The sequence below is a fragment of the Diceros bicornis genome, chromosome 31, assembly GCF_020826845.1.
Source record: "Diceros bicornis minor isolate mBicDic1 chromosome 31, mDicBic1.mat.cur, whole genome shotgun sequence".
NCBI classification, from domain to species: Eukaryota; Metazoa; Chordata; class Mammalia; order Perissodactyla; family Rhinocerotidae; genus Diceros; species Diceros bicornis.
In genome coordinates, this window is record NC_080770.1 from 33,907,378 (window position 1) to 33,932,610 (window position 25,233).

A 25,233-nucleotide genomic window follows, 5' to 3' on the forward strand; every position below is an offset into this window, starting at 1 on the left:
AGCACTTACGAGGGATCTGGGGAGCCCCTGGGGTTTCTCAGAGCACAGTTTGAAAATCACTATTCTAATCCAACCTCATCCTTTACCACTGGGGAAAGTGAAGAGCAGAGAAGCTGCCTGACTTGCCTGAGGTTACACAGCAAGTCAGTGGCCTATGCAGTCCCCTTGTCTCCAAAAATTTTTCCATAATGATACCCTGAGTTCTCTAATGAACAGCCTTTTGTCTCTCCAGACTGTGTGTTTGTATTTGTGTGTTTGTACCTGTGCCCATGTTCCCAAGAAAACCTAACAAACCAGTCCCTGCTTTCACTCTAAAGCTTGGAGTCTGCAGTTTGGCCTCAATGTCTTGGCTGCTCAAGAGAGCTGGAAGCACAGTGCAGAAAGGCCCAGGGCTAAAGGCTGTCCACCAGACTCCAGGACACTGGACTGCATGGCCTAAATTAGGTGGAGTTTATGCTCTCACAGGGTGGTTCTCAGTGAGACACCTGAGAGCTGGCATCCAGGTCCAGCCCCGGCCTAGCAGCTGTGCCTGGGTCACTAAACCTCGTTGCTTCTCCATCCGTAAGGGGGAGGGGAAAGGGAGAAAGCCACCACACGGCTCACTACATCCAAAGATGGTGAAAGTTGCATAAGTTAATATGTCCAGTGCCTGTTGGTGCTTTGAGTGAAAAAGTAGTAGACAGGCCCAACAATGGATCTACAAGTGGGCTGTTCCCTTCACCCAGTCTGAGGGCACAAGCCTGGAGGGAATGGTGGAGAAGGGGGTTTCTGAGTAACGTGCTGTCAGGGAAATGCTATGATCTATGATCGCCGTAGCTAACACAGGGCTTATTGGGAGCTTCCGTTGCGCTACCTTGCGGGCCCCTCACAGTAGCCCACTGGAGAAGCACTGTTGCATTGGTGATAAGGCTCAGATGGGCTAATTAAGTTATTCAAGGTGGCACAGCTAGAAAATGATGGACCTGGAATTTGAATCCAAAGCCATCTAGCTGCAAAGCCTGCGTTCCTCACCCTGCCCCATCCTGCCCTTCCTCCCCGCCTGCCACACGGGGAAAAGGGAGAATGACGTGATACACAAAAGTGCAGCCCAGGAGGGAGGCTGCAGAGACAGGCACCTGGGCTGGGTTTGGGAGCTTCCCCTCCAGCTTGCGCGAAGGAGCGTTCCCAGCAGACGCGGTCCCGCAAAGCTCCTGGAGGCAAGAATTCTCGGCTTGTTTACCCAGTCTCGGGCTGGGGGGAGCGAGCTGGGCACAAAAGCAGGATAAAGGTAAACTTGCTGCACGTGAGAACCGTTCCCCCCTCCGAGGAGCCGTGTCACACTGTATGTCACCGTCATCAAAGGGGCTGTGCGTAAACCTGAAAAACCAAACGGACCTGTCTGCAGGTGTTACTTATGTCACAGGCTGCAGGTGCCCTTACTCCACTGCTCACCGGGGCCAGGAGCGCCTGCCCTCTCTGCACCTAGTCTGCGCTGTCCTCACGTAAGCACCTTTTCTTTGCTCTTTTGGATGAACTGTAAGGGGTGTCAGGGCTCAGAGGCTCTGGCTCGGGCTCGGGCTTGGGCTGGGGCCTGGGTCTGTCCGTCCGTCAGTCTCCAGCTCAGATCTCCGGCCCTGCTGCCCATCACAGTGCCTCCCTCCCGGGAGCTGTCTGACCAGGGCTGAACCGCCTGCCCGAGAAGGACGTTCTTGCCCCTGCGGGCTATGCAGCCGCCCCCTGGTCCTCGAGGCCCTTGCTCCTCTATCACTTGATCAAACCTAGAGGAACTGAGAGAGAATGCATGCAGGCACTCATTCTCCACCCTCCCCGCAGGTTCCCACAGCCCTGTCTTTAGGAAGGGAAGCTGGGTTGTACGCCTAAAATATGCAGCTTCGAGGAAAGCCCACCTCGCCCTCGCTCAACTCTTCCTTTCCTCATCGGCCTGCTCCTGGATCTCTTTATACAGAAAAGAGAGCTGCCTTATTACACTTTGGGCGTTTTTCAGGAATTCCTCTGTACAAAATGGTTTAAAAGAAAACCATTTTGCCCTCTCACACCCCCTCAAAATAGAATGCTTCCAGAAAAGCAATGGTTAGGGTTTTTCCACTGTATTCTTAGACCTGTTCAGACTCTGCCGCGTGTGGGGTTCTGTGCACTCGCCCGCTGCTGGCAGCTGCCTGTAGCACATGCTCCCCTCCAAGCTGGACCTGGGGACCCGTGTTTGGATGTGCTAAGGATTTCACAAATTGGAAAGGATGTCAGAGATCGTTAGGTACAACCTCTTCATTTCACAGTTGAGGAAACTGAGGCCTGGAAAGGTTAAGTGATTTGGGAAGACAGCTTCATGTTTGAGTGTAGTTTAAAGACCCGTGGAGAGGGGTTCTTTGCCTCTCCAAGTGAAAGCTTAGTTCTTTCGTCCTCCTGTTCTCCGTGAGAATGCTTTTTCTGATCAATGTGTTCTCGGGGTGAGTGGTCAGTCTGGTCGTCTTCTTTCAGATACATTGATGATGACGATGTTTTCCCCTCTGGGACGGGGATGAACACATGTACTGTGCCCAGTCCTCTGCGTGTACTATCTAATCTCATTAAATCCTCAGGACATCAAAGGGTTGCATGTCACAATCCCCATTTGAGAGATGAGCTCAGAGAGGGTCATGCGATTTCTATATACCACTCCTTGTATGAAACAAAAAGAAAGAGTGTCAGCAGGCCGACAGTAAGAAAGGTGTCCCATGTCCCTTGACTTGTGGGTGGCAGAGGCAGGATTTAATCCCCAAAGGATTTAATCCAAAACTGACGAGCTTTACAGTGGAGCCCACGGTAAACTAAATGGCATATCTTCTACGGGTCTTTGCTGCACCTTCAGAAAAATAAATAAAAATAAACGACTAGCAAACTCCCTGCGCAAGCTACAGAAAAACGCGGACTTCATTGGCAAGACCTCAGCAAGTCAGTTCTCACAGCTGCTCTTGTTTCTCCCAGAAGAACAAACACTCAAGGACCCAACCCACAATCCTTCAACAGCAAGTGTCGAAACAGTCCACTGGGTTTTCCTCCATGTCCCTCGGTAGGGAGGTCCACAGGGTAGGAAACGACCCCGCCTTGCCCGCAGGGCTCGGGACCCAGTGGACATTCGGGTGTCGCTGAGGCTCCGGAGGAGGAAAACCATCTTCCTTCCCAACAACACTGCCCACTCGTGGAGTCAGGGAAGGCCTTTCTCGGCCTCCTTTTCTGAGGGTTACACCCTCACAGCTGTGTTCTGCCCGTGATGTTTTGGTGCATGAACAGCCAAAGTGTAGATGCTTAATAGGGTGGATTTTTGGTCACATGCCCAGAGTGAGTTGATGATCTCTGAGAGGATCAGGAAGGAATTTTCCTCCTCTGGCAAACTGGCCCAGGCTGGGTGGTTGGCTCCTTCCCCTCTCTCTGGAAGGCTGAGCAGAGGTGCCTAGTTACTCAGGCTATGGGCACCACACCTGTGACTGCGGCCTCTGACTCAGCTCGGGGCGAGAAGCCCACGGGCCTGGCCCTCTGACTGTGTGGACCCTCCTGTGCACACTCGGTGAGTGAGCTGGCTCTCAGAAGGCTTAGGAAGCCGCTGGAGGCGTCGGGGACCCCAGTTTCCATGCCATCGCTGACTCATTCTCAAAGGTACCTGTGGCCAGCCTTTCTGTGCATGGAAGGGAACCCACCTGATTCCTCCCCAAGAGTCAGTCATGCTTGATCCTTTCCTACTTACTGGGCAGCTACAATTATGACTGCATTTGGGGGAAACTGATTCCAGCAGCCACGGGTCTGCTGATGGGCAGTGAGTAAGGTCCACAGTGTATAAGGGGCCTGGCTAGCCCAGGCAAAGACTATCCAGAGCCCGCTGCCGGAAGTTGTGGGCAGAAGAGGGAAGGGAGAAGAGGAAATCGGCGGGCCTTTTCAGAGCTGAAGTTTAATCTGTTTGTCGTGTTGGATTTTACTCCAATTTGGTAGGCTTGCTTGACCACAATAGCGAAGTATAACCCACACATATGCATATGTGTGTATGTGCATGTTTCCATGCGTCGGCCCAGTTGGGTGAGTGCCTACAGAAAATCGTGGGGCTGGGGCACATCTGGAGGCCACCTTGTCAGTGCATTCATTTAGTAGAGGAAGAATTGAGGCTCAGAGAGGTGCAAGAGGCCGAATCATGATTCTCAGCCCAGGGCTCTTTTCATGATGACAAACGGGTCAGCCCCTCAGAAGACGAAAATGTGTGGCTAGAGCAGCAGGCCTGGGACCCTTCCTAGATATCCCCTTCTTGTCCTGCTGCTGACTTTAGTCTGACCCAGTGCTTCTCAACCTTTTTTTCGTTATCACTGCCACTAAGGAGCCTTTGTTGATAATTTTTCTTAATCAACCTCCCCTTCTGTGAAATATTAATACCATAAATATACTGCATATCGTTTATGTATTGTGGCCCTTGGGAGGGTCATGAAACATAATATGTAAGATTTTTTTGACCCCCCAAGAACCAATTTTTTCCCTCTGGGGTCCCCCCCATTGGGAATGCATGGTCTAATTTCAGGCCTGGGCTGACATATGGCTGGGCCTCAATGTCCTCACGGAGAAATGTCGCCCCAAACAGCTGCTCTCTCCTACCCACCCTGCTCCACCCGCGTGGATGAAATCTTGAGAGCTAGAGTGTTCAGTTATCGAATGGACCTTAGAGTGCCTAGGAAGCTGGGCTACTGAATACAAAGCAGCCATTATTCCGGAACTCTCACACCTAGAGCTTTTTGGCTAAGTGGCTGAGGTCTTTTGTGGAGAGCCCAGAGTTAATAATAGCCCTTCCTACTGCAATAGCAAAAAAAATCAAAAAATTTATGCGGCTTTTATAAAAGAGATTTTTCTTAAAAGCAAGAAATAATTATAGAAGAAAAATAGCATATTGAATACCTGAGAGAGCCCTTTAAGAAAACTTAATGGCTACAATTTGCCATAGAAGGAATTACCAAAGGCAGTCAGCTGTGCACGAGCTGTGCCCAGCACCAGGCAGATTACAGAGCAAGCGAGTGGGCTGGTATGGAGAAAAAAATCCTTAAAGGTGGTGAAGACCCTATTGATCAAAAATAGTCCTAATGTTTATATGATCAAATTCAATTTACCAATAAAGAAACGCTCACTCCTGCTGTCACATTTTGAGTCTGGAGGATTTCTAATTGACATTGAAGACCTGAGACTGTTTTCTATTTCTTCCACATGGAATCCACCTCTCCTTCCTCCAAATCCACCTGTGGCGGTCGTGTCAGAGCCCTGCCCTCCTCTTCCTCAGTTTTCTGAGCCTCTGGCCCAGACGGCAGGGGTCATTTTTACCTTTAGCTCTCACTTGGGGGAACTTTTCTGAGGTCAAGTCCAGAAAGCAGAAGGGGCCTTGGGTTTCAGGGGTCCGTCCCTCCTTCACAAGCTCCCACCCCCATCCCTCTTCCTCCCACCTCCCGCTCAGGATATAAAACCAGCCAATCTGTGGGAAAATCAGAGCCCCAACCCGGGCAGCCTTGACCTCTGTTTGATATGGCTCCCAGGGGAGATGCATGCCCGTGATAATCTGCTGGGCTCATTAACCCTCTCTGGGCATCAGGAAGGAGGCCTCCTAGGGGGGTCTGGTAACTGCAGTGACGGCCCAGAAAGAGTGCCTCTGTGTAAGGGTTTGAACGCAGTCGTTTATCTACGTTGGGAGCGCCGTTCTCCCTCACGTACAACAGTGGTGATGGTGGTAGATTTGCAAACACCCCCAAAAATTGGTCTCTGGTTCTGGAACCACATAACCCCTCTCCCCTTCAGTATCGAGGTCCTGTTCGACACATGTGTCTGTGTCTGTGGCAGATGCCACCGTGAGTGCTTTCAGAAAGGAAAGCAGGCGGCCCCGGGTCAGAAAACAACTCTACGACGTAATGCTGCCCTCCATTGGCTGTGTGACCTCGAGAAGTTATACAAATTCCCTGGGCCTTAACTTTCTCAACTGTAAAATGACAGGGTGAGGGGAAAGACTGGACCAACTCAGTACTTTCCAACATGTGGTACTCACACCACTCGTGACACAGGAGGTAAATCTGGTCGGGGTGGGTGAACTTTTTCTTAAAGGGCCAGACGTTAACTATTTTAGGATTTGCCGGCCTAATGGCAAAATCAAAGATATTATGTAGGTAATTACACAGTAGTCCCCCCTTATCCACGGGGAACATATTCCAAGACCCCCAGTGGATGCCTGAAACCACGGATAGTACCAAATCCTATATATACTGTGTTTTTTCTTATACAAACGTACAGGACAGCGTGGATGTGGATATGCTGGACAAAGGGATGATTCACATCCTGGGCGGGATGGAGTGGGACGGCGTGAGATTTCATCACACTACTCAGAACAGCATGCCATTTAAAACATGAATTGTTAACTTCTGGAATTTTCCATTTAATATTTAAGGACTGCAGTTAACCGCAGGTGATTGAAACCGCGGAAAGTGAAACCACAGATAAGGGGGACTGCTATAGTAGTCCATGTAACCATTTAAAAATGTAAAATCATTTTAGCTGCGGGCCATTCAGAATTGGACGGTGGGCCTGCAGGTTGTAGTTTGCTAACCACCGATTCAGATGGTGCCTGGATGAGCAATTTTTATTTAAATGTTTATGTCTTCATTTTAATGTATATTAAAAGAACACTGTCCATTTATAGTGGTGATATAAAGTTTTCCTTTTAAATAAGTGTAGTTATGCTAAAACAAAAACAGAGTTGATTTTTTAAAACATATTAAGGAAACTATCATGGTGGGCAAAAGTTTGGGAAACACTGGACTGAAAGATTGATAAGCTCCGGACCGTCTTAACATTCCATGCACTAAATACCCCAGACCCAGCCTGGAGTCTCTGCTCAGACACTTACCAGCCGTGTGATCTGGAGCTGCTGTGTCCCCTTTGCACAATGGGGTGGAACCAACGTGTCTCATCAACATTATTGTGATAATTAGAAAAGAGAAGTTAGGTGAACAGATTTTTCTCATCAGCCCCACGTGGATGCTTTTTTCTGAATTTTGGCACTATGGGAAGCAGCAAGGAGAAACTTGCGAGATGAGACTGGCATGGGCAAGAATGCTTGCAGGCCGGGGCCCCAGACCCATCCTTTTCTGCCCCCACCAGCCTCGACCAGACACCCTCTCCCAAGCTTCCCACTCGCCAGTGTGCACGGGAGTGGAGCAGAGATTAGGATCTTGGGCTTTTTAAAGAGACAAACCTGAGTTGCCACTCAAACTTCAGCACCCGCCAGCTGGTGGCTTGGGGAATGTCACCTGAGTGTCCATCCCTCATCTATAAAACAGAGCCACTACCAGAACCTGTCTCAGAGTGGTTGTTCTAAGGAGACCTTGAACAACGAACAGAGAGGACTCGAGTGCTTAGCAGGGAGCCCAGGGTGAGGTAAACATTTGCCGGTTACCACAGGCCCTGGCTCTCTTATCCAAACCCTGGGGCTAAATGTGCGGCAGAGTTCCAAAGTCTCCAGGGATGAGGAAGACAATACAGCGATACAGTTTGCAACGAACACACACATACATACACTTTCAGTTTCAGAGCTTTCAGATTTCAGAATTGTGGACAAGGCTTTGTGGGTATATTCATTTACAGCAATTCTTGCCCTGTTTTCAGAAGCATATTGTTAGACGTAAGCCGGAGTTCGGGGGGTCCGATGTGAGCGAATAGGAAAAGTTCAGAGGCAGTATTGCATAATATGAGCCTCCGTTCTCAAATCCCAGCTTGCCACTTACTGGCCATGTTACTTGGGCAATTGTCTCAAGCCCTTTTTCTCAGTTTTCTCATCTATACAATGGGGATAGACATAGAAACCATGGATGTGGCAAGGATTAAATAACATCATCGTGGGAAGCACTTGGAGGGCTGCCTGGCTCATAGGGAGTAAGTGTTTCCATCATTATTAAGAACCAAGTCTTGCCGTACTGGGGGCTCCTGCACAGTGGGGCTCCCGGGAGCCATTGCCCGCTTCCTCACAGCCTCTCCTACCGTTGCAGGATGATGTTGGACTCAGTGACACACAGCACCTTCCTGCCCAACGCATCCTTCTGCGACCCCTTGATGTCGTGGACTGATCTGTTCAGCAATGAAGAGTACTATCCTGCCTTTGAGCATCAGACAGGTGTGTACGTCCAGAGGAGCCCATCTGAGCTGGGACGGGCTGGGGCAGGAGGTGGTGCTGGCCTCGGGCAGAAGACAAGGCCGTGCTGGGGGCCTGAAAATGCCAGCTGTCACCAGTGGTCAGGGCAGAGGACTGGGGGAGGCCCAGGCAGTAGGGAGAGCAGCTTCCGCAGAGAGGAAAGCACTGGAATCCTCGCCCCAACCTCTTCCCAGCTCTGTGGCCTTGGGGGACTCCACTAACCTCTCTAAGCCTCATTTTGCTAACAGCTAAAATGGAGATGCTAATACCAATCTCTTGGGAAAGAAATCCTTAGTTCAGAGCCTTGTAGCTGTGACGGCTTGATCATCATGGTTTTAGCTAACACTTGCTGAATACTAGCTATGAGCCGACCCCACGGCGAGGATGCATCTCATCTTTATAGAAGCCCTATGAGAAATGGACAGTTATTGTTCCCATTTTATAAATGAAGAAACTGAGGCACAGAGAGGTTAAGTGACTTGCCCAAGATCTCACTGTTAGTTAAGTTTCACGCAAGTTGACTTGAGCACGTGTACCCTTAACTATCCTACATGGTCATCTTATAAATGATGTAACGCTGTTATTGATATTAATATTATTGTTATTCTCTGAGATTCTCTCTCCTTATCCCTTAAGCAGGGATGATGAGAGTTACCATAAGGGTTAAGGGACGCAAAATATGTGAAATATATAGCCTGGCACAGAGCAAGTGCTCAGTAAACATGAGTCCCCTCACTGTCCCCCAGGCCACCCTCCTCACCCTTCCTCCTTTCTCCGCCCAGTTTTCCCCACCTGAGAAGGAGGCATAGGGCCTGGTGCTAATCCCATGCCAAAGGGAGGCCAGCCGAGCTTTGCCCAGCAACCCTCTGAGGGCCTGTGTCCCCAACTGCTCAGCTACTGCCCATCATGCAAGCCTGGCGGGTGCTCTGCTCACAAGGCAGGCGTGCACCCCATGGGGGTGATGCAAGCGCTAATCAAGCTGTCTGTCCTCACTGAGCCTTAACCCTGTGCACCCCAGCCTGGCAGGACACAGGATGCAGGCAGCGTCCAGGAGCCAAGCCTCCGAGGATGCTGCAAAATGCCCACCACCACAAGGACGCCCCTGCCTCCAGGCCAGAGGCCAGGGCTGCACAGGCAGACTTGAGGACTTATGGACATCACTCAGTCCTGGACCCACCCGCCCCACTTCTCCGCACACACATGCGCACATGACATCCCTCACCCTCGTCTGCAGGGTTCAGAGAATTATGTCTGGACTTAAGTTATCCAGATGTGTCTCACAATTTTCCTTTAAGTCTAAGAAGCACCTCATTTTCCAGAAAGACAATGAGAAATGTACTCGATCTCCTCCCCCTTGAAGTTTGGTTAGCAAGCTCAATTTGAAGGAGGAAAATGAAGACTTTCACGCCCCATCCCCTCCCCATGTGTCCCACGATGCTGGGCTCAGCCCCTGGTCCTTCTCTCCACCCACGCCATCCTGGGAGCCCCTCTACCTGTCTATTCTGCCAGGGAGTGGTGGGTGGGGATGGCCCCTCGCCTGCCCCATGCCATGTCCCAGGCATTGGGGTAGCAGCTTCTGTAGCGGTCAGGAGCTCGCACCCTGGAGCCAGGCGTCCTAAATGCAAAGTCTGGCTTTGACATTTAATAACTGTGCCACTTAAGCTCTCATGCCTCAGTTTTCTCATCTGTACAATGGAGACAATAATAATGCCTGATTCGTAGAGCTGTTGTGACTGTGAAGTGAGCCAAGACGTGTGAAGTGTTTGCGACACGGTCACACACATGCCAAGCACACGTATAAGTGTTTAACAAAGAAGGATGAGTTTCAGCTTAGGATGATGAAAAAGTTCTGGAGATGGATAGTGGTGATGGTTGCACAACAGTGTGAATGTACTTAATGCCACTGGACTGCACACTTAAAATGGTTAAAATGGTAAATTTTATGTTATGTATATTTTATCACAATAAAAAAAAATGGAGTTAACAGAAGTGATCACCAATAGGATTGCCAACACTGCTTAAATCCGACAGTCTTAGATATACAGACACAGCTTTCTCCTGCCTGAGGCCTCTGCATTTCCACCAATGTAATGAGGGGTTGACCCAGGTCATTGCTAGGATCTTTTCCAGAAGCTTCTCTGATTCCTGCATCAGGCAACATCCCAGATGTACCCTTCTTCCCCCATCACTCATTGAAAGAATAGAAATTGCCACCAAGGCGTGAGGCCAATGAAATAAACACCTCCAGGAGTGGTCCAGCTTCCTAACATTCCCTGAGGAGGGGCCAGCTTTTGACTTGCCATCAGGCCCCCTGGATTTCAGAAGAAGCTGAGTGGCTCTGACCTCCTAAAAGTCAAACTTAGGCGTGAAAGGTTAGTCTCAAGGGAGTGCCCAGGCACTGGGTGAGCCTCAGGCCCCGGCTGTCCTCAGAGCCCCACCTGAGGGAGGACTGCCCATAGGGCTTTCTGTCTTTTTCTTTCCTGGCGAGGTGACACATGGTCTGTGTCTGCAGAGCCCTCTCTGAGAGGGATGCGTCAGGGGACAGCCAGGTTCACCTCTAGACGCTGCTCTGCAAACTGTGGGTGCTCGGGGTAGCAGGCTCTGAGACCCCTCTCGCGCCTCACGGGAAGCCCTTTTTGAACTCAGGGTTGACCTGATGGCAGCTTCCTGTTCCGGTCCGGGTTTAAGGGCTGGTGCTGCCACTTACCAGACCCGTGACCTTAGGCAGGTTTTTCTGGCTTCTCTGAGATTCAGCTTCTCTGCGATCTGGCTTCTCTGGCTTCAGCTTTCCTCAGCTGAAACAGTATCTGCCCCCAAAGGTGGAGGGTTGACGGAGCTTCTGCATGGAAGGTGTTTAGAGAACACCTGGCACGTGCTAGGTGCTCACTGTGGCCAGGAACACCTCGCGACTCCCATTTGTGGAAAACAGCTTTCTCCTCTCTTCATTTTTCATATTAAATGAAAGCAATGCAGGTCTCCCTCTCAACTTTCCAATTCAGAATATTTGACAACTTAGATACTTTGAGACCAAAGGGAGGGAAAGGGAGAAAGAAATGATGTGCCCACTAGACAAAAGATGTCTAGGAGGAATACCAACCTAGTTAGGAAGACAGCTGTTCTCACAACCTTTTTACGTGGCTCTAGCAGAGGGCAGCTGGATCTGTGCCTCCACGCACTGCCCGCAAAGGATCAGCCTGCTCTTCGAAGCAGGACTTCTGCGTGGCCGCACTGCAGGCTGGGAAGTGGACAGTCACAGACTGCAAAATACTCTAGAATTTCATTAGCTCATCCTGGCCTTCCCTTTGGCTCTTTTAAAATGAAGAGTTACAAATACTGGAAGAATTTATCAAAGAGTGGAAGGGGGTGCTGCATATATTTCACAAGCATGATATTTTTAACAGATTATCTTTCCAATCAAGTGCCAGTAGCCCAGCATCCGACAAGTCAGGGAGTACCCTGGCTTTGTCCCTACGTTCTGGAGCTCCAGCCTGCACCTGCACACCCTCCCCTGCCCGCCCAGGCGGCCACGCCAGCACACAGGGCCTCTGTGCTTTGGACTCTTGTTTATGCTTTGTCTGCGGCAGAAGTTTCCAGGTTGGGGCAGCTCTAGGGGAACCAGGGACCTGGGGTGACAGTTGAGAAGGCCAGGATCCAGCTCCCCTCGCCCCCCCCCAACCCCCAAGCGAGGCCCCTGCTCTGTACTTGTGAAGACAGGACAGCGTGGTGGTTATTGCTGTGGGGCCGCGGGAACAGTGCAGCCATATGGCCAACTCCCTGCCCTGCCACTTCCTCGCCGTGTGGCCTCAGAAAGGGATTTTACCCTGTGCCTTGCTTTCTCTGTTTACTTTGCAAAATGGGCGACATGAGCTAGGACCTCATGGCATTTCCGTGTGGAGGACAACATGAGAAAACATGAAGGGTGTAGCATGGTAATATGTCAGCTGTTATTATACAACAGGAGATTTTATTTGAAGAAAGAGCTTATTTTTAAAAAAGGTGCAAAACCCCTGATCTTGGGTATTAACATCCAGAAGATCAGGGAGCGAGGAATTGGATCCCACGTGGGCTTTTCTGAGCTAGATTCATGTGCTGGGTATAGAAGTTTGAAAGCAGATACAAAAGAGAGAGTCTAAGAATTTCTAAATCAAAACCAGGTAAATAAATACAAAATCATCAGAAAGTCTGAGGGGAGCACTGGAGCAGCAGTCACGTCCCAGGACACCTCCGGAGGCCTCACCGTTAGCCACCTCCAGCCTGTCCTGCACACAACGGAGCCTTCTGGGCGGTGGCAGCCCCAGCACCACGCAGGGCCTGGTGCTCTCTGCCTTCCTCTCTGCACAGGCCCGGGGCCACGGCTCTGCTGATACCCAGCCAGCCTTCTCACCTTTTCTCTATCCAGTTTCTGACACTGCTCCAGGCTTCTTTTTTTCCATCTCGTGGTCTAAATCATTCCACAGGCTTGGAAGGAAAGCCATCAAGGGCTATTGGCTGCAGCTGGACCAGCACGGGGAGGAAACGTGGAAGCCATTTATCATTTCAGGTTTCTCCTCGTCAAGTCCTTCCTTTCAGTGACAAAGCCACAATTGATGGTGGCCGAGCTACCCAGTCCACTGGCCAGCTCTCTTCAGCACTGCCCAAAGCAAAAAATTTCCCTACTCCCTACGCTAATAAATCATGCTAACTGTGGTCTGGGCTGCCTGACGTGGGCCTCCTCTGACCCAGACTGTCTGCCTTCGCCTCAACGAGTCCCAGGCTTGCTTTGTTCTGGTTGTCCCTCAGTGAGACTGAGGCCCTGGTGGGGAAGGCCTCATTTCCTTGAGAACAAATGCAATCCCAAAATAATAACTAATTTCAGGTGACATATCGAAAGCTTGCTGTCGTCCAGATAACTGGGCTAAGTTCTTTACATGCATCCTGTCTTTCCCTTTTCACAGCAAACTTCCTAAGAGGTGGGCACTTTTACTACTCCCGTTTTAGAGATGAAGGAGGCTGAGGTCCAGAGAGGTTAGGAAACTTTGTTAGGATTGCACAGCTAATACATGGATGAGCCAGGACTGCAAATTGGGAAGGTCTGTCTCCACAGCCCAAGCTCAGCTACTCCACACACCCCGCAGCTCCCGGTGGAAGGCCCCTTCCACCCCCGCTCAGTTGACAGAACCCTAGAGCGGAGGACGGGAACAAGAGTCTGATGGGTCCCTGTAGCTGGCAGGTTCATCTAGCATCTCCTTCCCATCTGTGCTCCCCAAGCAGCAGAGGAGAAAGATCGAGTTCTTCCCCAGAGGGTCTAGGAAGAAAACTCACAGCTGGAAGCTCAAACTACTTTTGCAGTCTGCCGATTTTGCGTTCTGCTGAATATCTTCTTGCTTCAACTGAGGCTCCAAGAAAATGAACAGTGTTGGCTCCAGAATTTCCATGTAGGAAGGACCTAGGGGCAGCAATCCAGTTGGAAGAGATGGCACAGGGACTTGCCTAGACTATTTTGTAAGAGCACTTTGCATAAGATTGAGAAGACATCAGGTGTCCACAACACAGAGCAAGGTGGGGAGTCACAGACCCACCCTCTGCATTTCTACTGAAGGTGCACAGGCACCATCAGTGGCTTCCATCACCCTGGCCCCCACTGTCCACCAGGGATTTCGCCCCCGCTCCTCCACCCCAGTTTCAGATGCTTGGGTCTGGTGTGTGTCCTGATCATCAAGCATTTTACAAAGTCACACAGACACACCTGTGTCCCCACATTTTGAATGGCATTGGCCACCTAACTCATGCTGGAAATTCAAGGACAAATTAGCTTGGTTTATAATATAATTTCCTCATTTTTCATTAAGAAAATAAACCCAAAGCTCTGGAAAGGCCAAAGCGGCTGACCCACACATACACACCAGAAACACATGAGAAGTATTTGAGGAAACGCAAATAAAGTAGTGGTGTGGGCAGCCCCAGGAGCAACCAGTACGCGAGGACGGTATTTCAGGAGCACTAATGACATGCCTGCTCTAAGCGCGTCCGGGTGTCCACTGACTTCACCCTCGAACAGCACCAGGAGGCAGGTCCTCTTATACCCAGTTCGCAGATGAGTCCCAAGGAGGCATGACCACTAAGTGTGAGGCCACAGATCACAACTTTTAGGAGGAATCCTAATAACAGGAACCTGCTTTTAAGTTCCAGAACAGTGATTTTCAAGGAGCCTTCTGGAGCTAAGGAGGGCAGGCCATCTAGTACCTTCACCTCAACTCACAGCACAGCAGCACTGCTTTTTTTTTTCTCAAATTTTTTGTGTGTGTGAGGAAGACTGGCCCTGGGCTAACATCCGTGCCCATCTTCCTCCACTTTATATGGGACACAACCACAGCATGGCCTGATAAGCAGTGCCTCAGTCTGCACTGGGATCCGAACCTGCGAACCTTGGGCTGCTGACGCGGAGCTCATGAACTTAATTACTATAGCACCAGGCCAGCCCCCAGCACCCCAGATAAGTTTTAAAGAAAATACTTTCCAACTAAAAAAATTAAAAGTCTCAGTATGCCCGCTTTAAAGGATAATCTCGAAGGAGACAACGTCCAAACGCACGTGAAATTCTCCATCACAAAGTGACTGCAGGACCGATCCAGCCTGTGGAAGAGTTTGGCCCTCAGAGTGGTTTTTAAAAGTTAAATAACTTGCCAGCAATTAAAAATCATGAGATTTCACATAACAGTCTGGGCCCAGAAACACAGGTCCATCTTCCACATGGCAGTGGCCAGTTGGAGCCAGGCAGCTACTGCCCGCTTGGCATGAAGTTTCCAATTCCCACTGTCCCCACTGGGGCACTTCAGGCACGGACGTCACCTGTGACCCTGTGGGCATCTGAGCGAGCCAGCCTGGCTCTGAGAGGCTAAGCGCTCCCTCTGAATGTAAGTGCATCCCAGGTTACGGCGTCTCCTGTGAGGATTCTCCCAGAAGTGCTGGCAACTCCCTCAGATCCTCAGTTTTTCTTCCCAGTGCAGATGGGAAGTGTCCTGACCTACTTCCGATGTTAAAGGTGCTGGCCAAGCCTGCTGCTCACTAGTGTCCTGTGGACGGTGGATCACGTCTCCCGGGCACAGGGTGCCGTCCGCCCCCAAGTGGCAGACGAAGGCAGGGGCCTCATGGCTTAGCTTCTCCAAAACGTTTACATTAGTTTTCGAGTGGCAGATGCATTGAGGAAAACACTTTACATTTCCACACAATACAACCTACTACAGACAACATACTCTGCGGGCGTGTTACCCTTTCTTTTCTTTGCCCTGAGTTCATCTCTTCCAAGTAGCAAAAGGGTCTTCTTCATGTCATTCACCGTCATCATCAGTCTCTCCATTCTTTTTCTGATTTTTCAAAGCCAGATTGCATACATGCATATCTGTCTGCCTTCATTCAAATCTTCCTAGTCAGTCTTCAAGATGTGTGCCCAACTGGGTCCTCCTTAACCAAGAAGAGTCAGGCATGATATGATGCAAAATTCCCACATCCAAAGATGGCAGAGTTGGTGTGGGGCCTAACTCCTTACCGCCTAGCCGTGCCGCCTTAGTTGGTGTGGGGCCTAACTCCTTACCGCCTAGCCGTGCCGCCTTAGTGGAGTCACGCCACCTCCCAGAACCTCAGTCTCCCGACCCGTCAGGTGGAGATCTAACCCTCGGTCGTCGGCCAGTCACGTAGCTCACGAGCCCGCACAGTGGGCTAGGCCGGCTCCAGGCCGCCCTGACGCCGGGAGCAAGGCAGAGCGGCCGGCCTGGCGGAGCTCCAGGTCTGGGGAGGCTGGGAGCGCGAGTCCTTCTGAGAAGGACGCCCGCGGGGGCTGTGCCGCAGGGAAGACTCCCGAGGGGGAGCGGGAGCCAGTGAGGAGGAGGCGGATGGGGCCCTCGTCCCAGGCCAAGGCTGAGCCAGGAGGGATCCTGACGCCCACGCCGCGGGAGAGACGGGCCGGACGAAGCAGGCCCCCCGCCCTCGCCCCGGGGCCCGGCGCCGTGGGCCGTGCAAGCGCGGCACCGCTGGCCGGCGCCCCCGGCTCCGTGTCCCGACAGCGGCCATGGTCCTCCCAGCTCTGGGGCCGCGGGAGGGACTTCCCGCCGAGGGGAGGGGAGGGGAGGGGAGCGGAGCGGAGGCCGCCGCGGCCCCGGCTCTGCCCGCCAGGCCCGAGCCGCACACGAGGCGCGCCCTGCGGCTGGGGCGGGAGGAGGGGCCCGCGCCGCCCCGCCCCGCCCCGCCCGCGCTCCTCCGCAGCCTCGGGCCTCGGGCTCCCGGAAGCTGCGCGGCCCTCTTCAAGCGCCAGAGCAAATAAGGAGGGGTGGGGGTGGGGGATGGAGGCTTGGCAAAACCTTTCCATGGAAAGAAAGCAACTGTCCTCCGACTGCCCCGCACGGTAGCCATCTCCCTGGGGCTCAGCGCAGGACCGGGGTGGAAGAATTTCAAGGCTCATCGACATCTCTCATCAGAAGACCAGCAAAGCCGGAGGCCCCCAGGTTTCCTCAAGCCGGAAATCAGTGAGCGGACGCACACACCGGGCTGGGAACGGCAGCCCTGTTTCCCCAGGAGACCCTGCTGGCCGTGAGGGCCACCGCAGGCCAGTGTGCTGGCTTCATCCAGTGGCCAGAGAGCAAGAGGAGAGGCATTGGCCTCCCCCACCCCTTGCTCTCCTCATCCACCAGGCAGAGGTGGTAGTAAGCCTCAGCTATCCTGGCAGAAGATCAACTCTTTGATCCACATGCATGTAGAATTCTGATTAAAAATTTAAAACAAATTGAAACAAATCTGTTGTTTAAGTTTGGCCACCCCTCAACCCACTCCATGGTGGGAAAAGAGATTTCTGGAAGGGCTCCGAGTTTTAGGGGAGCCTCAGTTTCCTCCTTCACGAAATAGCCCAGTCATACCTATTTGAGAGGATTCGAGAACTTGAGAAGCTGATGCGCAGGGGGTGCTTAGGGGGCAGAAGAGGACCCACCTCCTGGCTGGGACTGGAGGCGCCACAGCTCCCCTGGGGACAGTAGCAGCAAGTGCAGCATTTAAAGGGGGCATCAGAAGAGCCTCATTGCCGTTTGCTGTGGCATCTAACTCGTGAGTGACCTTATCTGTCGTCCACACAGTCTGAGCCACTCAGCCACTATGCTGTACTCTGCTCTCTGCCAGGCCTGTCTCCCCAGGCCATCTGGTTCTGTCCAGCTCTCTGTCCCCCTCCGCCTCTCTCTCCGTGTCTCATCTCTTCTCCGTGCTGACCCTCCCGAGACCAGAGTGACAGTAGGCCAAGAGTAATGGCTCTCAGGTTCAGACTAGGCTTCCAGTCCTGGCTCTGCTGTACACCGGCTGTGGGACCGTGGGCAACTCTGCCCAGACCCTCAGCTTCCGCATCTGGGACCTCTTGGGGGACAAGGACCAAACTTTTCGCTCACCATGAATCCTTAGCATGCAATTTGTTGATTCACATATGGCAGGTGTTCAATGACAACCTTAATAATAGCATTAAAATCTTCCAGGTTCTGTTCTAAGTACTTCTACATATAGTAACTCACTGGATCCACAGAACTCTATGGTGTGGGTGCTATCATCGTCCCCATCTTACCAGTGGGGAAACTGAAGCTCACTTATTGAATGAATGAATGAATGAATGAATGAGTACCATGGCAGTTGCAAGAATTGTTTATGTCAAAGGGCCTGACCAAGTACCTCACCTCTTCCGTACCATGTCTCCACCCTTTCGGTTTCTCCTGGCATTGGGACAGAGCCATTGAGCACCCAATCTCTGCCCCAGGACAGGCATGGCCACTTCCAGCCTCCCAGACCAGATGGCGCCCACCTCTGTGTAGGTGTGTCCAGGGCTCCTCTGAAGGAGGGAAGGCACGCTGGTCTCAGGATAGACATTCTTCAAAACACCACCAAAACCACAAAAACAGCAATACAACCAACCTCCCCTCTCCCCCATCCCCCCAGAGGAGCCTGCTATGGTGATCCAAGATCCGGGGGACTCTGAGCAATGTCTCCCAGCCCGAGGCCCTCGGCACAAGATGGCCGGAGGCAGCACACAGACCAATAGCTACTGTCGGCAGCTGTGCATAGAGCAAAGGGAGTCAAATGGGTGTCATATGGTGCCTGGCACACAGTAGGTATTTAATAATGATTGAACTGACTGATAGTTTTCTATGCACCACACAGCCTATAGACATTAAACCCAAATTGCATAACAGCCCTGTGAGTTGGGCATATTATACCCATTTTACAGATGAGGAAACCCAGGCTTAAATGTCTATAGACCTTGCACAAGTGGAAAGTGGCAGCACAAGGCTTGTCAGGCTCCAAAGCCTGTGCTCTTGATATCATATTGCCTGAAGCGAAATCACTGAAGGGCCTTGGGCTCTCCTTCTCCACCAGTTCCCCTCTTTCTAAGCATCAGAACTAGGCCTGGGCACTCCCGAGCCAGGACTGGCTTTCTCGCCCGTCATTCCCTCTCCTGCCCCAATGTGCCCCCTAGGATCCAGTCCCCCTGCATTTTGCTGCAGAGTAGAAGGTGACCTGGGCCCCAGCAGAACTCCCCAGGGCTGGAGGGCCTTTCAGCTCAGTGGACAAGGGGTGAGGATGTTCACATAAGCGCAGCCTCCTTCAGGGGGCTGTCCAGGGCATTCCTGACGGCTGTCATCCTTCACTTCTCTCTCGTCTGTGCAGCCTGCGACTCCTACTGGACGTCGGTCCCCCCCGAGTACTGGACTAAGCGCCACGTCTGGGAATGGCTGCAGTTCTGCTGTGAGCAGTACAAGCTGGACGCCAACTGCATCTCCTTCTGCCACTTCAACATCGGCGGCCTGCAGCTGTGCAGCATGACGCAGGAGGATTTCGTCGAGGCAGCCGGTCTCTGTGGGGAGTACCTGTACTTCATCCTCCAGAACATCCGCTCACAAGGTCAGTGTCCAGAGGCCGGCCCCAGGGCAGTGGCCCGGGACTAGGACCAAGCGACCTCAGGGGTCCTTCTCCACCATGTGACCCACACAGCAACATTTCATCACCTGGAGGCCTCTGTTAACCAGAATCCTCTGTTAACCCAAACCTCGCAACACCTGGAAGCTCCAGTTTGCTAGAATTGGAGATTGTAGGTAAAAGGGAGCAAGTTGCAAGGAAGCAGGTTGAGTACATTTTTCAAAAGAAAAGAAAAACTCAAAACACATTCAGGGACAGCTCAGGAACCAGGCTGATACAACAGAATAACGTGTTATGTTCATAAAGATTTGCAACCATGAAGGGTGGACGAAAGAGGGGTCTGCTTGGCCTTTCATGAAGCAGAAGGAGAGGAAAATTAACTAGAGCCTCTCCCTGCCGGTTTCCAGAGGAATCCAAGGATGTGGCAGTTCGTTTCATCACGTTCTGGGTGGTCAAGGATCAGGCGGCCAGAAGGTGGCGCCAGCAGCATTAGTTAACGCTCAGCATGCCCTGCGAGAGCAGAATGTTGATGGACAGGTTTTTTAAATCCAGAAAAGTTTTTTGAGAACATATAATTCTGTATCCCCATGCCACAAATAAAGGAACTAAGGTCCCGAGTGGTCAAGTGACTTCTCCGAGGTCCCACAGCACACGGTGTTGTTTCATGGAAAGGCAGTACAAAGCAGAGGCTTTGAGGTCAGAAATACCTGCGTTCCAACGCAGGCTCCAACTCTTCGGAGCCATAGGATTTCTGGCAATAGCTTAACCTGTCTGAACCTCCATTGCCTCGTCTGTGCAATGGGATAATGATACACATTTCCACGGGCTTCTTGAAGGATCCAGTGAAATATTACCTGGCACAGCATATAAGGACACAAAAGCAGTTGGCAACATTTTTGTCATCATGAATATAACCCAGAGGCAGAAATTTTAAAAATAAAGGAAACATAGCTCAATTTTAAGAAAGACCTTTGTAAAAGTTAGCACCTTCTTTTGGAAAGGCTGCTTCAGAAGATACCTAAGGTAGGAAGCTCCCCGTCACTGGAGGTAATCAAGCAGTGTAAGAGCCCCCTGATTGATGGGGATGCTGAGGCAGGCATTCCTATTTGGACATAAAACCACAGAGGGGCTTCCAGCTCTAGGATTCTTTGCCCTCCCCTTGCTCTCCCCCGTCATGAGTGCCCAAGGGCAGGAAAGCTGAGGGTGGTGGCCCTGGGGCACTGCTTGGCTTCCGCCCTGGGAGCCACAGCCCACCAGGGCCAAGGAAGGGACAAACAGACCTGCTGTCCATTGTTGTCCAGTCTCTGCTTAATTATAGCCAGTGACAGTGGCCTGTGCTTAGAGTGGGCCCTCCCTGAAAGGGAGCAAGTCTGACAAATCACAGGGGCTCAGGGAGGAGCTCAGGGCTCCCTTCAGAATCTCCCAAGGGACCAGCCTTGCCCGAGCATCCCAGGGCCATGGGGAGGGCAGTGTTCCATCCTGGAAGAGGACTCAGCTTGGCATTCCCAGCCTTAGCCAAGCAACAAGTCAGTCAAGCTTGTCTCCAGGCCCAGCAGCCCCTGACAGGCACCTCCCTTCCCTGGCACTTGTTACATCAAAAGTCCCTGTCCCTCTCTCGTTACCTCAGGGTCTGGGCAGAACGAAGAAGCTAAAAGCCAGCTGTTTTCTAAACAGGCCATAAGCCACCTCTGCTTCTGCTAAGGAATCCCCAAAGCCACAAAGCCACCCGCAGGGGAGGAACTCCAGACGGTCTGCAGGCCGGGCAGTCACCATATGCGCGGTGAAGCCGTGTAGTCCTCCACCCTGCCCCGTCCTCAGGTTCCTCCTCCAGCGTTCCTCACGCGGGGACACGTATTGTGTATTGAAATACACATGTTGTGTATTGTGACCCAAGTCTGCAGTGTCCCAGTGTGCCCAGGACACGTTGTTTTCACCTGGAATAATTTCACCATTGGTATCCTGGCATAGTTGCTATTAGCACTGTCTTCCATTCTCAAAGGTGTCTGCGTTTGGACAACAAATTATCTGGTGACCTGGTTATTACCTAGTTGGGCCTTCCATTACTCCGTAGCTTAGGGCTCAGGCAGGAGAAGACAGAACAGGCCAGTCTGCAGGGCGAGGAGCTTGGGGGCTCCTGGGCCCCATGTGCTGTCTGGCTCAGGGGCCATGTCAGCAGGATGTAAGGGCCCAGAAACATGGGACACTGGTCACCAGAAGGTGAGGTCAGCAGGAAGGGGGAGGCAGCAGGCAGCTTCTGCAGTGGAGGAGAGGAATGGGTCCCTCGTCAGTCCCCCATCCTGTTCTCGGGCGGCCCTTTGGGCAGACTGAGCTGAGGTGCTGTGGCTGCCCAGAACCACTCAGAAAATGACCCTGGGAATAAACTGTCACGAACATGCCCTGTCCCAGTCTCCTTAGTGAGTGGAAACCAGTGCTTACACTGGACACCAAGCTAGAAAACAGGTGGCTTTCGGCCTGTGCTGCTGCAGGCAAACGCAGTCTGAAGCCCTGACTCTCCTCAGCCCACCCCACTCCTCAGAGGAGCCAGCCGAGGCCCCCCGCAGTCGCCCAGTCCTCATTATACTCTCATTTGGGTTCTGCATGTCTTGGGGCCCCTGTGCCCCTTTTCCCCTTGGCCCAGCCCATGACAGGCGTTCAGATGCCCGAGGGATCAGCGGCCAGGTCAGACATCACAGACTCTTAGAGCCGAAGGCGAGCCCAGTGGTAGTTCAGTCACGTGCTGCCAACGAGGAACACAAGCCCCAAGACTGAGTGACTCGGCAAGGCCGCACACGAGTCAGTGGCACGGCCGGGCTCAGAGCCCAGGCCTCCTGGCCCCGAGCCAGGACTCACTCCCCACTGCCCACCTGGAAAATTCTGGAGGCTGCTGGAATGCCTGGCCCCGGAGCTCTCTCTAGGTGGCCTTTAGAAACCAGGAGATTGTCACCTCCCAGGGGTGGCTTCAGGGTGGTCCCACAAGGGCCAGATGGTCTCCCAGGTTCCCTCTGAAATAAAACTCCCCACAGAGGGGACAGTCGCTCCCTTCTTCCAGCGGCCCCTCTAGCCTGGACAGGGGATCCAGAATGGCACGGTACGGTTTGTGGATTTCTCTTTCTTTTTCAGGTTACTCTTTTTTTAATGACGCTGAAGAGACCAAGACTGCCATCAAAGACTGTAAGTAACCGAATTCAAGCTTCCCCAGGCTGCGTCTAGGCCACTGTTGGGTGACCATTCTTTGAAGACCACACTGAAGGGTGCATGACCTGGAACAATCACAAACTGGAAAAGACAGCAGGAGAAATGTGGCGGACAGAGCACGGGGCTGGGGTCCATGGATTCCTTAGCCTCCCTCAGACTCAGTTTCCCTACCTATGAAACAGGTGTAGTGAGTTCGAGAAACCGTGCATGTGAAGTGCCTGGGATGTGCCAGCAGCCGGAAACCAGTATCCAGTAGCAATGATAAGTGTGGTTACTGACCAGCGGAGGCCTCGTGCTTGATAGTGTCTGTGAAGGATCTGAGCTCCCTAAGCAGCTCTAGTGCAGAGTTATGAGGTCCTGGAGGATCTCAGACGGCCTCGTTGATTCTGAGAATTAACCCTTCCTCTTCCACTTCTGCAGGTGGAGAAGGTCTAGGAAAGGGAACCTTGGAGCTTTCCTTCTTTAAAGATGATGGTGATGATGATTGCCAGTAGTTACTGGGCCCCACACAAAGGCCCTGGCCCGGGGGCCAGGAGGAGACGTGGGTCCTGGGCAGGCCCTTCCTCCCTGGACCTCAGCTCTTTCCTCTGCAAAGAGAGGCCAGGGCTCTTCGTGGCTCCGAAGGCCTCTGAGAGTGCGGGCTGAGGACAAACACAGAGGGACGGGTTCTCACGATTTATTTTTTCTTTCCTGGAAGTCCCAAACAACCACCTGAGCATTCAGGTTACTTGGTCGGTGAAGGTTTTTATTCAGTTTCACGCAGGAATAGCCAGGTCCGTACACCATGTGCTGCGGGCTTAGGCAGGCGCGTGTGCCCCGCAGGCCCCGCCACGCTTGGGAGAGCAGCTCTGCCTTCCTCGAGGTCCCCCACATCGGGCCACAGGGCAGAGCATCTCCTCTCCCCTGTGACCAAAGCTCCCACAGGGTTCCCAGCTCTGGTGGGATCCCTTCCTGTCCATCCGCAGCAGCTGGAGGAATGCAAACCCCAACTTCCACCACCCAGCCCAGTGCAGGCAAAGCCCCTGGAAGGACTGAGCCCACCGAGGCCCAGGGGCGTTACTGGGCCTGTGTCCAAAGGCTTGAGCCCAGGGCGGGCACTTGCTCTACTCTCCAAACAGCGGTGAGTCTGATCTGACCAACCCTTCCTCAGAGTCAGTGTCTCCACTATAAATGGGTGTCTTTTGCCAGCCTGCCTTCCTCCCGGCGTAGGAAGATGATGGGCTAGGAAGAGAGCGTGTCCCGTGAGTTCTTTAGAAGGAGGTGTTACCTGAATATATAACCAGCCCCAACTAGAGTCAGTGCTATCATCATCATCATCATCATCATCATCATAATCATAATGGCAGCTGGCATTCACTGAGTGCTTGCTATGAACAAGGCGAGAATCTTTGTAGACATTGTTTCAGGTAATCTTTCCAATAATCCTGTAAGACAAGTCCTAGTACCATAGCCTTTTTTAAAGGGGTAGGAACTAAAGCTTAGGGGTTATAGGTGGCGAGCTTAGAAGCTAACAGATGACCCAAGTATGTCTAAATCTGGAGCTCTTAACCCCTTTATCCCCTCATCCGTTTCTTTCTTTTCTTTTTCATTCACTCAACAAACATTTAATGAACGCCTACTATGTGCCAGGCCTAGAGCTAGAACTGTGGCTGCAGTGACAAGCACAACTTAGGTCTTGTCCTCATGGAGCAAGGGAAGGAGAGGGACATTAAACAAATAATCCCAGTAATAAATATGTAACTGCTAATCAGTGATGATATTACAAAGGAAAAGTGCAGGGAGCTTTGTGTGTGATGGAGGAAAGATCGCATTAAATTAGGGACCAGGCAGGACTTCCTGGAGGAAGAGATATTTAAATTAGGCCCAAAGGATGAGCAGAAGTTTAGCCAGGAAAAGAGGGAAGAAAAGATTACAGAAAATGAATGGCAAGTGCAAAGGCCCTGAGACAGGAACAAAATGCTTGAAGGTTTAGTGCTACGTGTTTCGATAACAGTAGCCACTAGCCACATGTGGCTATTAAATTTAATTAAAATTAAATAGAGTTAAAATTCAGCTCCTCAGTCACACTAACCACATTTCAAGTGCTCAGTAACCACAGGGAGCTGGTAGCTACCATATCGGGCTGCTCTGATTTCCATCATCACGGAAGTTCTCTTGGACAGCGCATTGGTAGAGCACCAATATCAGCAGAGAGAGGGGTGAGACCCAAGCCCTAGAGCAGGGGGGGGCAGGTCACGTACAGCTTTACCGGCAGTGGAGGTTAGGTTTCATTCCGAGCAGGCTGGGAAGCCACTGAGGCTTGGAAATGATAAGATCCCACTGCATTTAAAGAAAATCCCCAGACTGCTGTGTCTCCCTCAGAAGGGATCCCAGCTAGGAGGCTAGTCCAGGAGAGGGATGATGGTGGCTCTGTCCAGGTGATGGGAGGAGACGAGGCAGAGGTGGGGAGACGGGGCTCCGGGCTGGCATCTCTGGAGCACGTGCTCATGAGACAAACCCTCCATTGATGGCAGCTGCCCCAGGCTCTGCCCGGCAGGGCCCAGCCCAGCCTGGCCTGACTGGGAGAGGCACAATTTCTAGACCGAACTCAGGGTTAAGGAGTCGGGTGAGTGCTCCTGAAAACCAATGCCACAGGCTCTGCCAAACTGCCAGCCTCCACTGGCACGGCCAGGACACCACAGCCTTCCCACTGGGCCCCTGAGGCCCGTCTCTGGCTCTCCCACAGCCCTGGTGACCACCCTTTCCCAAAACAGAAGCCCTAGTGCACAGTGCGATGGGTGCGAGCGTGGGTGTGAGGACGAGAGATTGGCCGAGTCATGCAGAGGCCTGTTTCAGAAACTCCAGGACTGTGGTCGTGGTGCCCATGGCTCAGGAGATGTTTCACCGTCCCAGATGCCCCCGACCCAGAAATGAGAGGCGCCACCCAGAGGCCCAGGCCTGGCCCACTGGGA

At 52.2% G+C, this 25,233-nt stretch overlaps 1 protein-coding gene across 2 annotated transcripts in view; it reads left to right on the plus strand.

Annotated features, from left to right (window-relative positions):
* The first annotated feature begins 3,604 nt into the window (after positions 1 to 3,604).
* The window catches only part of ELF5 (E74 like ETS transcription factor 5), a 29,353-nt gene continuing 7,724 nt past the window's right edge, over positions 3,605 to 25,233 (plus strand). Inside the window, exons 1-3 of one of the 2 annotated variants that reach the window (XM_058527163.1) lie at positions 3,605 to 3,630; positions 8,028 to 8,152; positions 22,208 to 22,258. In XM_058527163.1, coding sequence (XP_058383146.1) covers positions 3,605 to 3,630; positions 8,028 to 8,152; positions 22,208 to 22,258 — 202 coding nt within the window. Of the gene's footprint in view, positions 3,631 to 8,027; positions 8,153 to 22,207; positions 22,259 to 25,233 lie in introns of those variants that run through there. The other variant, XM_058527164.1, reaches the window with a different exon arrangement.